The sequence below is a fragment of the Asterias amurensis genome, chromosome 18, assembly GCF_032118995.1.
Source record: "Asterias amurensis chromosome 18, ASM3211899v1".
Taxonomy (NCBI): Eukaryota; Metazoa; Echinodermata; class Asteroidea; order Forcipulatida; family Asteriidae; genus Asterias; species Asterias amurensis.
The window spans coordinates 16,687,929-16,704,392 of NC_092665.1; the positions used below are offsets into that span (position 1 = coordinate 16,687,929).

At 39.5% G+C, this 16,464-nt stretch overlaps 3 protein-coding genes across 3 annotated transcripts; 1 reads left to right on the forward strand and 2 right to left on the reverse strand.

The window, feature by feature from the left end:
• Positions 1-585: 585 nt before the first annotated feature.
• On the reverse strand, positions 586-9,398 carry LOC139950276 (cleavage stimulation factor subunit 1-like). The gene is made up of 12 exons (XM_071948897.1): positions 9,246-9,398; positions 7,899-8,029; positions 7,398-7,466; positions 7,074-7,166; positions 6,864-6,904; positions 6,324-6,437; positions 5,670-5,868; positions 5,193-5,272; positions 4,496-4,651; positions 3,986-4,127; positions 3,562-3,642; positions 586-1,916 (listed from the first exon to the last, which is right to left on the reverse strand). Exons 1-12 carry the CDS (start codon positions 9,302-9,304, stop codon positions 1,804-1,806), a joined length of 1,278 nt encoding a protein of 425 aa, XP_071804998.1. The 5' UTR covers positions 9,305-9,398; the 3' UTR covers positions 586-1,803.
• On the forward strand, positions 9,163-11,809 carry LOC139950278 (uncharacterized). Its single transcript, XM_071948900.1, has 3 exons — positions 9,163-9,284; positions 9,891-9,996; positions 10,301-11,809. Exons 2-3 carry the CDS (start codon positions 9,906-9,908, stop codon positions 11,086-11,088), a joined length of 879 nt encoding a protein of 292 aa, XP_071805001.1. The 5' UTR covers positions 9,163-9,284; positions 9,891-9,905; the 3' UTR covers positions 11,089-11,809.
• Positions 11,622-16,343, reverse strand: LOC139950277 (S-adenosylmethionine-dependent methyltransferase Rv2258c-like). The gene is made up of 5 exons (XM_071948898.1): positions 15,919-16,343; positions 15,050-15,280; positions 14,526-14,719; positions 14,034-14,156; positions 11,622-13,043 (listed from the first exon to the last, which is right to left on the reverse strand). The coding sequence occupies exons 2-5, from the start codon at positions 15,238-15,240 to the stop codon at positions 12,457-12,459; spliced, it is 1,095 nt and encodes a 364-aa protein (XP_071804999.1). The 5' UTR covers positions 15,241-15,280; positions 15,919-16,343; the 3' UTR covers positions 11,622-12,456.
• Positions 16,344-16,464: the final 121 nt, after the last annotated feature.

The window sequence follows — 16,464 nt, forward strand, 5'->3', positions numbered from 1 at the left end:
TTTTCAGCCAAAATTTGACAAAGTTCACAAGGCTATAGCCTTGTGATCTTTTTCAGCCTAAAATTCACAAGGCTATAGCCTTGTGATCTTTTTCAGCCAAAAATTGACAAAGTTCACAAGGCTATAGCCTTGTGATCTTTTCAGCCAAAAATTCACAAGGCTTGTGATCTTTTCCAGCCAAAATTTGACAAAGTTCATAAGGCTATAGCCTTGTGATCTTTTTCAGCCAAAAATTGACAAAGTTCACAAGGCGAAAATTTGACAAAGTTCATAAGGCCTTGTGATCTTTTTGAGCCAAAAATTGACAAAGTTCACAAGGCCTTGCGATCTTTTTCAGCCAAAATTGACAAAGTTTACAAGGCTGTATAAGCCTTGTGATCTTTTCAGCCAAAATTTGACAAAGTTCAAGTAATTCTTTTCAGTCAAAATATGACTCGTTCACAAGGCTATAGCCTTGTGATCTTTTTCAGTCAAAATATGACAAAGATCACAAGGCCTTGTGATCTTTTTCAGTCAATATATGACAAAGTTCACAAGGCTCATAGCAAGTGGCATAGACAAAAACGAACAAGGGACACACAACAATTTACCTAAAAATTACAATTTTAATTTTCAAGACAACAATAAACTCAGTTTAGAGTACATGTTCTTCTACTTCAAATATTTACAAAGGTGAAGGTGCAATGTGGAGGTGCAATTTGGCATTTGAAACCAATAACTGTTTCAGTCAATGTCCAGAGATCAACCAATGGCAAGTTCAACCGAAATAGTAATTGGTTACAAAAGCAGAAAATAAGTCAGTGACTGTCTCATGAGAAAAATTGGTACCTTGGTAGCCTGACAATGTGCTGAAGGCGTTATTTTGCCACTCCCAGTCCAAAGGTTTACAGCACGTTGGTAGCCTAACAATGTGCTGAAGGCGTTATTTTGCCACTCCAATTCCAAAGGTTTACAGCATCAATGCTTGACAGCATACAAGTTTTCTAGCACTTGATATAAGGACTCTGTAACAACAGTTTCATCTACTTGTAAAGATAAACAAACAAATATTGTTCAAACAATCCACTTAATGTATACAAAGAATAAAAAGAAAAAATCAAAATACAACTTGACACAAGTGTGAAATTTGTTGATACCATAGAGTTATATATAAGAACTAGAGGGCACACTGGTGATGCTTCTTGCACAAACGCGACGGGACCGAAACGAGACACATGCTGTTTTGTCAACTTACAAAATGGCCGCACAAACACACGCTGAGCGATGCCAGTGGATGCCGGCGCGCATGCTGGGTCACGTATATAGGCCAGTGCGCCCTCTAGTTCTTATAAATAACTCTATGGTTGATACTAATATTACGGATGCGTTTTGGCGGCTGTAACCAATCATGGTTTCGCTTATTTGCTATTGATAAACCAATGGCCATTTCAACCCAAATAATTATTGGCCACAACCGGGAAAAACCACAGCCGCAAAACAGACCCATATAGCAAAGTATTTGGCAACATCTGATTACCATCCAAAATGCCACATTCATGTGAACTGTTTGTAACTGGTCCACTGTAAGATCTTCTTAGCACAGAATAACTATGTAATGATCAAAGCAGGAAATAGTTTACCAACCACCCCTTTAAGTGTTGTACAGTACTGCACTGTGACTGGTATCCTGTCCTTTTTGCCCAAAGTGGTAAAACTCATTTAGAGAAGCTGTTGCATTCTAGCCTTTGTCGCTGCTTTTAAAATGTTCACCTTAAGATAAGACAACGAGAATTCCAATGACTTTGATGAAACCTCTTTGCTGGTTTAGTCTGAACTTGGTCTGTAGTACCAGAAACGAGCTCTGAAGTCATCACTGCATGTCATGAATCCAGGCCCAGTGGGAGAGTGAACAATGCAGCGGACGATGTTATTGTGACCTACATGGAATACAAGAAATAAAGATAATAGATTAAGACAAGACTGGTTGGAGCAAACAATGTGCCCTACATGTATGGTATTACAAAAACAAAGAATAGATGCAGGCCAGGTAACAGTGAACAGTGCAGTTATAAGCCACTTCGGAATGTCAGTGGCGCATGTCCGTTACTGCTGACAACGGACTTTGTCTATCTCCCGTAACCTTTTGACAATACCCGCTGGTATTGTCAAAAGGTCACGGGAGATAGACTTGGTCCGTTGTCAGCAGTAACAGACATGCGCAGCTGGAACTCCAAAGTGGCTTATTGTGACCTACATGGATGAAAAAAAAGATATCAAGAAATAAGGAAAATAACCTTAATATGGGACTAGTGTGAGTGAATATTATGGGGATGCAACTGATATTATTTCCATTCTATGCATACAGTGATTGGTACAGTAGCATAGCTAATATTTATCGCACCTTGGGGCAAGGCTACAGGAAGATGCCCATTCAGTCACTATTTATCGCACCTTGGGGCAAAACTACAGGAAGATGCCCATTCAGTCACTTTGTCTTCCAAAATCTTAGCAATACTTTGAGAATATTGAAATAATTATAACACAAATTTGAGCTAGAGCTCCCCCCCCCCCTTCCCCAAGGTCACAACCCAGTGTTCCTGGCATGGTTAGCTGCGGATTGAATCCCTTCAACTTATAGCCCTCTAGGGTTTATAAGTTGAAGGTTTAGGGTTAGGGTTAGGGTTAGGGTTAGGGTTAGGGTTAGGGTTAGGGTTAGGGTTAGGGTTAGGGTTAGGGTTAGGGTTAGGGTTAGGGTTAGGGTTAGGGTTAGGGTTAGGGTTAGGGTTAGGGTTAGGGTTAGGGTTAGGGTTAGGGTTAGGGTTAGGGTTAGGGTTAGGGTTAGGGTTAGGGTTAGGGTTAGGGTTAGGGTTAGGGTTAGGGTTAGGGTTAGGGTTAGGGTTAGGGTTAGGGTTAGGGTTAGGGTTAGGGTTAGGGTTAGGGTTAGGGTTAGGGTTAGGGTTAGGGTTAGGGTTAGGGTTAGGGTTAGGGTTAGGGTTAGGGTTAGGGTTAGGGTTAGGGTTAGGGTTAGGGTTAGGGTTAGGGTTAGGGTTAGGGTTAGGGTTAGGGTTAGGGTTAGGGTTAGGGTTAGGGTTAGGGTTAGGGTTAGGGTTAGGGTTAGGGTTAGGGTTAGGGTTAGGGTTAGGGTTAGGGTTAGGGTTAGGGTTAGGGTTAGGGTTAGGGTTAGGGTTAGGGTTAGGGTTAGGGTTAGGGTTAGGGTTAGGGTTAGGGTTAGGGTTAGGGTTAGGGTTAGGGTTAGGGTTAGGGTTAGGGTTAGGGTTAGGGTTAGGGTTAGGGTTAGGGTTAGGGTTAGGGTTAGGGTTAGGGTTAGGGTTAGGGTTAGGGTTAGGGTTAGGGTTAGGGTTAGGGTTAGGGTTAGGGTTAGGGTTAGGGTTAGGGTTAGGGTTAGGGTTAGGGTTAGGGTTAGGGTTAGGGTTAGGGTTAATACTTCAAACATAGCCCTGCATATCTGTCATAAAAATATTGAGTGCTTGGACATCTCGGTTGGGCATAGAATAAGGGAAGTAAAATAGCTAAGTTTTATTTAAAATTATTACGAGTTTCAATGAAAGAGGGGCTACACACCTAGAGACAGGAGTTTATTTCTCTCAGCATTGCGTGAATCCCAGCAGCAAAGACTAGTTGTCTTCTCATCTGGAAATAACACTGTACACAAAGGAATCAAACAAGAAAGGAATTTAAGGATCAATTAAAATCAACAACAAGTTTAGAGATGTAACTGGTTATTAAAGATAATCAGAAAAATGCAAGGCTAGAAAAAAGCAGGTCAGGATTTGGGGCAAGTGTCTGGAATTTGAGGCGAGGCAACCTCGACACTTGGTGTGAATCCTGCAGTTGCCTGTCATCTGCAATGACAAAACTGAATGAATGGCTTTTACAGTGACCGGTCATAGCCAGAAAACAAATCTGCCATTTTAGACACGACGGTACTTTATGACAAAAGAAAGTCCTTTGTTGTCTGTTCATTTTGACATTCAAGTAGACTTACCATAATCCTCTGAGTGATTGAAGACAGCCCTTGTTTCATGCTGTTGTTTCTCTGAGCTTGCTCCAGTGTAGGTGATTAATGTGCGACTGTTGGCGACCTCCCATAGCTTGACAAGGGAGTCTTTCCCACTAGAGACTAGATACTATAAAGACAAAAAAACATAGGATCAAATATTAAATGCTAGGGAGTTACTACAACGACAAAGGATCAAAATATTAAATGCTAGGGAGTCTTTCCCACTGGGCACTAGATACTACAAAGACATAAAATACAATTGATCAAAATATTAAATGCTAGGGAGTTACTCAAAAGACAAATTATCAAACTATTAAATGGACGATAGATTTTACAAAGACAGAGAATAGAGAAACTCAAGGTTTGTACAAAAAAGTGTTCTTCACTTGACTTTATACTTCAAGTCTTCAAGAAATGTTTAAAAGCAAATGAAGATCAATGAAGTGATAAATCAATGACCAGATTAAAATGTAGTATAGACTATTTTCTTCTTACCTTTGAGTTTCTGGAGAATTGTATTGAGCATACGTCTGTTCCACTGTGTGCTTTATCTAAGGTGTTGACACAACGATTACTGACGCCATCCCATATCTTAATACTACCATCTTTACTCGCTGTGGCATAAATGGTGGCGTTTGGACTGTAGGTCACCTAGAAAGATATAAACACAGATGGAGAAAAGTTAAAGAAAGTTACAACATTGATCTTGCAGGCCTTGTGTATTATGAACAAGCAAGGCTATATAAGCCCTTTTGAGGTATGGCGGACACAATACTATAGCACTATTATATTACAATGTAGGTTTGGGTAAATCCGCTCATATTCACCCAAAGCTGACAGTGCAAACCCATAGTGGGTTAGGCGTACAAATCTGCTCAGATTCTAAGAAGGAAATCGCAACAAGCGAAAGCCCCTTTCACATGAGAGTAATTTAGCAATAGTCCCTTGCTAAATTGTAGCATGATTGTAAAAAAGAAATAAAAATGTAGCAATGTTTATGACGAATTTACAAGGGTCATTGGTCGGTAAGTACAAATATTGTTGTCCTTTCATATGAGGTACATTTTGTAAAACCATGCTACAATTTAGCAAGGGAACCCTTGCTAAATAACTCTGGTGTTAAATGGGTTTTAGAGAACAAAATGACATTAAGGACATCTGTGTGGGGTCCTTTTCTTATAGACTAACTCACCGCTGTAATTGGTCCAGTGTGCTGATCTTTAGGGTTGCTGGATACGAAACATTGTAGAGTTGTTATGTCATAAAGTCTCACTGATGGATTCAACAAAAGAAAACAATTATTTAAAAAAACAAGTTCGGACAATTCTTCTTGGTCTGTAGAATAGTACTTAATAATAGGAAAAATCAAGCGCACAGTATCTGACCCCAAAAAATGGTATTCAAAGGCATCGGTTCTCAAAGTCAAAGTCAAAAGTGCAGAATTTAAAATGACTGTTTGCAGAGATGAGTTTTGAGCTGCTTGTGTATTATAGGCTACTCCCCAGCTCTCACCGGTACCCTTTAGCACTCCGGAGTGGAGAGAAGCAATTATGATAAAGTGCCTTGCTCAAGAAGTGTCAAAACCGACCAGGCTAGGATTTTAACCCATATTCTGTAAATTACAGAACTTGTTATCAATGTTGTACTGGAGTTAAATCTTCATACTTACATGTGGGGTGCTGGGTACCAACAAGAAGGAAGTTGCCATTAGGGTGAAAGTTCAAGCAGGAGATCTCCTGAGCTTCTTGGAGACTGCGGAATGCTCTCTTGACTCCAGACTTTGAGAAGTCAAAAAACTTGATAGTGAAGTCTTTACTGCCAGAGGCAAGGAGAGGCAGCGTGGGGTGAAAATCTAATGCTGTCACGTCCTGAAAGATCATGGAAAAATAATAATAATATGTGCTACTCGGCTAGATCAACCACAAAAACCATCTCTGCCCTCACAGGTATCCATTAACCCCTAGGTGGGGAGAAGCAATTATAGTTAAGTGTCTTGCTCAGGGACGCAGGTGAACAGAAAAACAGATGATGATTTAAGAACCATTAAAGTCCTATATCTTCAAAACACAAACCAGGGACCAATTTCTTTGTGCCGATTAAGGAGAGCGTTATGCTTTTGAACCCCTTTCTACTGAGCAAAAATAAGCAGGACACCAAGCACAACTTGTATGTGTGACATGGCAGTTTAGCTCAAGCAAAAGTCTGTTCAGCTGAGCTATATTTTGTGCTAAAGCAGCTTTGTAAAAATTTGGCCAGAATATTTGTCGGACTTTGTACGGAATTGATTTGCCAAATTCCAAATGAGAAAAAGGGTATCACTTACCTCAATATGATCATACAATGTACGTATGACAGGATGACTCTCTACGTTGCCATGGGATTCAGGCATGTTAAGGTTGGTGGCGCTCTTCGCGAGCATACGCTCTACATCCAGGATCTAGAAAACCCAAAACAGAAACAATTACTTCCCCTGACAATCTCGATTACTCTGTAGGTATTACGGAATAACAAGTTTTTCCTCTTTTACTTTTACACCCCAAAAAGATATTTTAAGAAACTATTCTTTTGAAGATTATAACGATGTGTCGATGATGAAAGTGGCAAAATGTTGAATCTTGCTTAAAATAACTAAGATGTACACACAAAAACACTACCCACAGGATACAACCATTTTTAAGCAAGACGCACCGTTGTTGCAAAATATACATTGTTTTTGCACTGACACACTTTTGGATTTTGATGAGATATTCCCTAACGTCCCAAGACCATGGACAGCTACTTCAAGGTGAGGGCTACACTGTTTTGAGCTACCGACCAAAATCAACTTTTTACAATGATGAAATTGCAAGATGTGAATGGTTACCTTTATTGAGGCATCATCAGATCCTGTAGCAACCAATTGACCTGTAAATATCACAAACAGACAGCTTTAAACATCACCTCCAGAATAAACCTAGTGAATTAACAATGCCAGTATATGCAATGTATACTCAACAGTAACGACACACGCCTGAAGTTGATCTGATTTAAAAAATAAACGAAACTTCCAAGAGACTTGTTTATTCTCTCTTACCATCATTACTCCAAGCTGCAACTCTGCATGGGCCCTTGTGTGATGTCACATAGCACGTCTCATAATGCGCAGCTTCTGGTGCTAAAGTTTGTACTAAAACAGTAAAAAATACACATAGTGGAAAGTCATGACAATGTTTCTTCTAATAAAGTTTCCAAAATCTGCACAGAGGAAATGATTTCAAAGAAAAGGACAAATGACAAGGTTCACAGTAGAGTCCAAGACCAGAGTTTTTTTTAAAACTGTAGAACAATATTTGTGAATGGAGTGTGGTTTTAATCTCATGACATTATAAATACTAAGTAAGAATTGAAAGTGACTTACCATCTGTGTCAAACTCTAAATCAATACCAGTCCCTGGAGCTACAGAGTCCACTGTCATTTGGGTGTCTCCTAAAAACAAATTACCAAGAGTTTCAAACATTTAACAAGCTCAATGACAAGGTCTTTGATATTTCTTAACAAAAGAAGCATCTGAGAAAATCAATGCATCATTTTAGGGAACCAGCACAACATGAATATTGAAGCAGAACTTGCAATCTTAGGTTAATCTTGGCTGGTTAATCCATCCCCAACATCAGGACCCAATTTCATAAAGCTTTAAAAAAATTGTTGAAATTGTGAGGTTACACAGCTGTTTCAGCAGAGAATGTTTTGCAGGAGTTGAGCACATGTCAACAGATGCGAAGTGTCCGCTGCAAATTTGGGACATCAAAATTTGTATCGCATTCGCATTTGCAGAAAGTATGAACTGGGCTATAGAGGATGATTTCATAGGATTTCAGTTGTTTATACTAGGATGAGAGACTAGGATGAGAGACTTACGGTCTGGTTCAGCTCGCAGTCCTAACTGAACAACGTGTTGAAGTCTGTTTGATGGTGGACAGTCTGGGACGGCTGATACTGCTCTGCTTAGCTGACTGGCAATGTCATGGTAACCATCGTGAAGCATTTGGCTAAAGTAACAACAAGTAAATAACATTAGCAACTTCAATGGAGATTTTGCAAAAATAAAGACATTAATAATTATGACACAGTTCAGCATTTGATAAATTTATTTGTGCATTTGCAAATTGTTTAAACAAAGGCCTTCTTCAGAGCCAATCCAATAGAGAAAATTGTGTTGATGCCCATGGCTAGCATTTGGGCAATATTTGGAAGCGGGTCACTTGAATTATTAAGCAGCAAGTTAGTGGATAGATGGAATAAGGGATATGTGGAAAATTATACCGGAACTCTGCTGAATGTACGTATTAACGCCATTGCACACTTTTGGAACAGAAAAAAAATTAAAAGTTCACAGATTTACAAATAACTTAAAGGGTTTACAGAAGGTAATGGTGAAAGACTTCTCTTGAAATATTATTTCATGAAATACTTCTTTTTTTGAGAAAATTCTCGATATTGAGAATTACTGATTTATTTTAAACACATGTCATGACATGGCAAAACGTGCAGAAACAAGGGTGGGTTTTCCCGTTAATTTCTCCAGACTCCGATGACCGATTGAGCCTAAATTTTCACAGGTTTGTTATTTGATTAGAAGTTGTGATACACGAAGTGTGGGTCTTGAACAATACTGTTTACCGAAAGGGTCCAATGGCTTTAAAGAGTGCCTGCCCTAATAAAATGGTAGAGGTTACAGTACAACCATCCAAAGTTAAAATTACAGCTCACACAGTCACACCCCAGTTTGGGTCTCGGTCCACAATGAGCTCAGAGAGAAACCATCATATCAAATGTACCAACCAACCACTGGACCTTATCATATTAATAAAATAAATGCCCGATATGCGCACCATTTTTTACATAGTTACAAATCAAATTCAAATGGTTACAACCTTTATAACAAATGCCTTGGTTTTTTGGGGGGTTGGCTTGCCTTTGCTTGGAAAGTCAGTGGAACCCTTCTCTATCTAACTAAATGAGACTCAGCAATTAGATTAGAATTTGAAGTGAATGTTACGAGGGAACAAACATAATTATTCAGTGTTTTCAATTATGTTGTTTCAATCATTTCATGTAAAATATTAAAAACTTCAACATAAATGTAATATAAACAGCGCCCTCTACAGACCAGTCAATAGGCACCGTCCGTTTACTATACGGTGTAGACACGGCTCTCGAGCAAGTTCTACAAAAAGCCGGTTCTATCTCCATGGTTTAACCTACCTGATCATTAATCTGTACATCAGATCTCTCTCCCGAACTGTAAGTGTCCCTTCTGACATTATGAAGAGTTTTGCCTGTGTTTTTTGCAGAAATGATGGCGAATATCTGACACAAATGACAATGTTTTTGTAACGCACGCTTCTCCGTGCCGAAACTACACAAGTCTGGTGCATAGATGGTATTTTCGGTAGTGACTTCTACGAATCACATAGACGGCCAAGTATCAGACCTTTTAACAACCTCAATAACAGAGGTTAACTTATCCTCGCATTATGTACAAAACAAACACATGTGGGGACGAGCGCTGAGCATTGTTAAGATTTGTGAACGAGGTCAGTTGTCGTTTCTGGATGGGAATTTTTTGATTTTTTTTTGTAATCTTGTAATTCATGAATTAGAACAAATTTAATTCACAATACGCAATAGCTGCCAAGAAACTACTGGTAATTGAAACTATGCGACCTACGCTTTCAGCCAGGATTTGAGTCTTGACCAAGGCGAGGGTAAATAACTTAATGAAAGGAATTGCCTTACATAGTTCTGATCTGCTGATGAGCTGAGTAAAATGTTTCTAGAATCCAATCATTCACTTTGTCAATGTGTAGTTTAAAAAATAATTTACAATTGAATATTTTTCCTCATCAGACTTGGAACGCAAGAATGGCATCATCAGTAGTTAGCCAGTTACTGGCATCATCTTCTGGTCAGAGTTTACTTCGATCCTGTCGGTGGCCTCTCAGCCTCAGACACGGTAAATTTAAATAATTCTGGTTCTTGCAATTGCATACTTCACTTTAGTTTTACATTTTTTACCAATAGACTGGCCTGGATGAAGTTTGTTTATAGAGTTGACACTTTCTTTCCAGAGGTTATAACCTAGTATTATTGAAGAATATATTTCTGAAAATTGTTGGAAGAAGGCTAGTTTGTAGTTGCGATAATGAACCCTCCTCCTGGCGGCTGGTGGCGGGAGGAGGGTTACGTAATCGCAACTAGAAGAAGGCAACCTGCAGATTTTTATGAACTAATTGTGCTTTATTTAACCTTTGTTCCAGGACTCCAAGCAAGATGCGTCTCCTCAAAGATAAATGATACAGCATCTGTGATTGGATCGAATACGCACCACAATATATCAAGAGCCAATCAGCTCCTTGCTATTGCAGCAAACAATACATCTTCCAAAGCAGAGAGCAGCACAGAGAACTTGTTTAATAAAATCCCCACTTTATCAAACTCAGAGTTTTCTTTAGAGCAAGGGTTGTCTAGGTTGAGTTTGTCTCCATTAGAGTCCAGACTTAACCTTGATATGATCCTACCTCATGCTGAAACTCTGATCAGAGAGAAAGCCATCCTAGACCCATCGCCGTTTGCTTCCCTGCAGCAAGACTGCCCAGGGGTCGCCTCATACCCACTCACACCAAGAATAAACCCACTCGAGAACCCACTCCCAGTCCGGGCTCCTACCCAGGAGCGAGACGTAACAAAGAAACATGCTTCAAACATCATCCAGAAGCGTCGACGGAAGATGAATCGTCATCAGTACCTCAAGTGGAAGAAACGAAACAAGTTCAAGCTGCGAATTCTCAAGCAGAAAAGCCGCAAGAAGAAGCGACTTCGCTGGGAGCAGCATCTATCAAAGTTTCGCTTCAAGGAGTTGCAACCTAATGAAGGGGAGGAGTATCTAGCAAAGAGGCGAGCTAAAGAGGCCATCTATCTTAGATATCTTGGCATCGAGACCGATGAAAATGCTAAGAAAAGTGAACAAAATAAAGAAGCTAATCAGAAGAAGCCTATCGCTAAAATTGTACCAGAGCGCATCTTGCCTCCAGGTGCAGTCATGTAACCTGGATGCCCCCATGTGACCTATCACCAGATGTCAAATTCAAAAGTCATTTTTCCTGCCCATACATCTAACACATTTTGGTTAGATAGCAGTAGTGTTAGCAGGCTTCTGAATTATAAATAAATGTAACAATGAACACTTCAACTTGACAAAAGTTCAGAAAATTGTTTACACTGCACACAGCACAGGTTTGGAATTTCATCTTTATAGGGGCGAGGTTGTTATCCTTTTGCTAAAAGCACTTTCACTGGAGAAGTCTAAAGTGTACATGTAAATACATGGGTGGTTCATTTAAGGCCAAGACCAGGGCCCAATTTCATAGAACTGCTTAGGCCAACAATTTTTGGCTCAGCAGAAATGAGCAGGATACCAGCAACAAATATAATATGTGACATGGTAGTTTGGCTGGTAATCTTATTCTAGTAAGCATAAATTTGTTGTGCTAAGCTACTTTCTGTGCTTGAGCAGCTCTATTAAATTGGGCAAGAGGGCATGGCCATTGTGTAATTACAGGAAATTCAAGAAGAAGAAGCTTTCATTGTAGTTTTGTTTATTTCAGTCAATAATGAACGAGGTTACTATTACTACAATTATTGTTTTGTAACATTTCTGCTCTCTGATCACATGTTAACATCTTTACAAAATGTTGTAACATCATATGCAACAAATGCATAAAACCTAATTTCTAAACACACTCCTATCATTACAAAAAAAAAAGAAATTATCTTTAAGCAATGTTTCAAGCAAGTAGTAGTAGTTTAATAAAAATGAAAAATTACAATGGAAAAATTGGCTGCAATAATTCATTTCTTGTAATTGTCGGATGACTATACCTGGAAATTTTAAATAACATTTGGTGGAACAGAGACATTTTTACGAGAGCAGGATTTGAACCAACGACCTCTGGATTAAAGTGCGGGTACGCTCTACCAACTAAGCTATCAAGTCCTTATATTGGCAGTCCCTTGTTTGTCAACAATATTTGTTATTGACACAAAACACAATAGGGAGATTGTTGCGAGTCTACCTTAATGAAACTTAACTCAAACTCCACCGAGCTTGGACAATCTCGAGCTTGGACTCGGACTCAAAAACTGAGGACTGATGAGTTGAAACATGGTTGAATACAAAACTGCCCTTATATGGTCCTAAATATAACACCAGATGTGAAAAATGCAACAAAATGTTGAACATTTCTCTCCCATTATTGAATTTTCAAAAAACGATTATTCTCTATATCAGGAAAACAAAAAGGAAACTACTCGGACAAAGTATTCTTTCCATACTAAAAGGTTCACTTAGTATTCTAGTGATAATACCATAGATTGAATCAGAAGTGAACTAGGCAGTTTTGATTCAATGCATTTTTTAAGGAGCAAGCTTTTTGTTGCATAAGAAATGCCAGCTACCTTCCATCCCATCTCCGACCGCAGTTACCGCAAACCCAATCTCTTTCAGAAGCTCCGTCATTTTCCTCCTCCCAAAGCCCACCCCTAGCCCCGCCCCTCCCTCTGTGAACAGCGAGGTCGGTACGCAATTCATCATGCTTACTGCGTAGAAAGTGCTTGTAGCATACGCCAAACTTCTGCTGGTATGGGAGATGTTATCTTGTAGATCTGACTCTAACTTTGGGTCGAAAACCGATAGGACACCTCCGGGGGTCAAGACCCGCAGAATCTCCTTCAGGACTTTAGGTGGATCGGCTAGATCGTGGATGATCATGTGGGCAAAAGCATATCCGTACTGACCAGTCCAGTCAGCAGGCAATGTAGCCACATCCGTGCAGACAAAGATAGCGTTGGTCAAGCCAATGGATTTGGCTTCCTCTCTGGCTTTTATAAGGGGCTTCTCGGCTTGATCAAGACCGTAGATTTGACTCTTTGGGAACCGTTTAGCCAACACTAAGGTAGAACTTCCTGGACCACATCCAACATCGATCACTTTGATGCCAGATTCTAAATAAAAAATATAAAAAAGAGAAATCAATCAAGAAAAACAAATAAACAAATTAAATGAAACTTGTTTTCTTATTTTAAATCTGGTATTGCGATCAGGCTTGCAACTGTAACTTCACCCAAAAAGAGGAAATTACAAAATGTCAATGACTTTGTTTAATATTCTTCAGTTATGAATTGAAAACTGAGATTAAAAAAAAAAAAAATCAGCTGATCCAAGGAAAAGTTGCCTGAAAACATGTGGATTTTCCCATCAAATACGAGCCTTTGCTGGGGAAATTATAAGAAATGAGGGCTAGCAAAGTTACAGCATCTTGTGTCTTTAAGCCTGGTTAATACTTCCTGGGAATGCGAAGCAAAGTTGCCTTTAATTTTTATGTAACAACTCTGTTTTCGCTGTGAACACAAGAGTTAGGCCACTGCTGCAAACTATTAGATGCGTATTTGTTATGTCAAAATTGGCTTACGCATTAGCAGGAAGTATGAACTGGGCTAGCCCACCTTGTTGAGCTGTTAATGGCTCCGCTTTAACATCGGTCTCATCACTGTCAATGGTGACAGTGATGAGACCGATGTTAAAAACGGAGCCATTAAAGCCATTATACACTTTAGGTAAACAGTATTGTCCAAGTCCCACACTTAGTGTATCATAACTTATATACAACTTAACAACAAACCTGTGAAAATTTAGGCTCAATCGGTCATCGGAGTCGGGAGAAAATAACGGGAAAACCCACTCTTGTTTCCGCGCGTTTCGCCGTGTCATGACATGTGTTTAAAATAAATCCGTAATTCTCGCTAACGAGAATTTATATTATTTTGCCGTTTTCTCAAAATGTAAAGCATTTCATGGGCTAATATTTCAAGAGAAGTGTTTCACCATTACCTTCTGTAAACCCTGTAAATTATTTGTAAATCTGTGAACTTTTTTTTTGTTTCTGTACCAGCTCAACAAGGTGGGCTAGAACTGGGCTTTCACTGGTTCCTTACCTAGCTTCTCCAGTAGCTCAGGCATTGTTGGAAGTACATCATTAAGCAGTGTATTTTCAAACAGGGGACCATGGATCTTATTCAGGGTGTGGTCAAACTTGGGGTACACTTCATACGACACACCTGTTACACAAAAACAACAAAGAGTGGGCGATATTTAAAATTCATTTTTTTGGTTAACAGTTTATATCAAAGTTGGTTTTGGTATGAAAAGATATAATAAAGTAAACTGAGGGATACGGGGTGGATTTCACAGAGTTAAGACTAGTCTTATCTTGAGTTAGTTACTCATCCTAACTTCAACATTTCCTAGGACTAGTAAGTTAGGACTAGTCCAAACTCTTTGTGAAATCGACCCCTGGGGAATGAGATGGGATAAATGGCTAACAGGTGTATGCCACGCCCCCCTAATAAAGACACAGCATCTCAACTTAATGGAATACCGGTACCTTACAAAGACACTCTGTTCTGCTCTACATCTCTCTATTTTACCTGCTGGTCCATCCTTTTTGAAGCACTGTGCAAGAGGGAAGAAGGCTGTGGAAAGAACCGGTGGCAACAGGGACCAGGATGCCAGACTGTTTGTAACACAGCGACGATGCGCTGGCAGCCAATAGGTCTCCTTCACAGGGTCATAGTTCACTATGTGTGAGGTCACCATCGTACTCAACCACTCTCTTACATACCTGATGGAAAACAAACAATACAGATTGTAGGTCGATTCGACGATCACAAACTAATTTAAATGTCAAATTTATGTTTTTGCGGAGCAGGAAAGGTTATTGGCTTTTAGGTGATACCTTTAATAAGTCAAGTTTACTGATAAAGTAAAAAACATGTGGGGCTCTTTTCATATACACTAACACTGAGTATGGGAGCACTTTTGGTTCAGTGATTTTTTAGACTCAAAAAGGTCTTTAGTTTATTTAAGCTTGCTAAATGAGCAGGATGCTGTGAACCGCTAGACCTTCATCACTGCAGGAAACTATTATTGGTCAAGATTTAGAAACATTTACCTCTCCTTAAAGTTTCCAGCATCCGCAATCTCTTGACTCGTTCTGGGGGTGTCTGTGGCCGTCATGACCTGAAACAGACCCGTCTCTTCTCCCATGGCAACAGCAAGACAAGTTATACTGGAGAAGATCATCTCAGAGAAGCGCTCGGAAAACTTCTCTTCTGTCTCCTCTGCAAATATATTTTCGGCCATTTTGTTTCTTGAGTGATTTTATCCTGTTAAATCTCCAGTTCTGCAATTTAAACAAAAATGATTTTAAATTTGAGTACATGACCTAAAAACCAAAAACATCATCCACCATAGAGGCGCTCGAGATGGTTTGAAAATGACGGGTGGGAGCAGTATTTTACTTTATAACTTTGCCTGGATTTGTATCATTAAACTAAAATCATGGGTGACGAACAAGTTCACTCACAGAATACACCATGAAAAGTCTTAGGGACTTAAATTGACGTTATCCCCAAACGCAAACTACGACTTATTATATAGGCCTACATTTCCAATTACTTTTCTTCGCTCCAACCGAAACACGACTGACTGAATGATTAAAAATAATACCACAAATCAACTTTTTGCGGTTTTGGAAAAGTTTCCGTATGGCGCCACCGCTTTTTCATTTGATATGAAATAATATAGTATCTAATTTACCTCATTGAGATATCCTTTTTTGTAAAAATGAGTGAAAAAGTGGTGGCGCCATACGGAAAGTTATCCAACTCCTAATAATGTCTAGTCGACGACGTCAGACAATCTCTCAGAGAAAAGGTTTGCACAAATCAATAAATGTTTATTTCAGTAATCACCCTAACCATACACTAGACTACTTTGACTTACTTACTACTACTTTTTAATTATTGAATCAAAACTTACCTTCTGCGTGTGCCTCACGGAGTCTGTTCAACTCAGACGGTCCTTGACCGGGTGTACAACCACCAATTGTGTAACATAAATGCAGTACCAGCAACAATACGGACGCTCAGCAAACGTGAACCTTCAGACAGCTGTTATTTTACGGCCCTGGGAAAGCGCATCAGCCCCGCAGTGCGGCATACCCACACAACGAATGCATCACACTCTGACCAGTCCACAAAGCCAGGCCGCGAGGTCACGGCACACTATCGCCAACCTTGCTCTATGGATTCAGACACTATGCGCGAACAAAATGCATTCAATCAAGCGATTATTTGACACATCAGTAAAAGTAATTGTGTTAGCTGAGCCGGACATTTTGCAAACTGTATAAGTACATGTATGTACCTGAAGGGTTAAAACAAAATAAGCAAGCACGATACATTACCGCAAACCTTTCCAGTTCGTATTTCCACCATGCAAAGTTTCAAATCCTACTTTAGCTTTAAAAAGTTCCTTTCGCATACACATAAATTAATAGATAAAGATCAGGTTCTCAACTTTCCT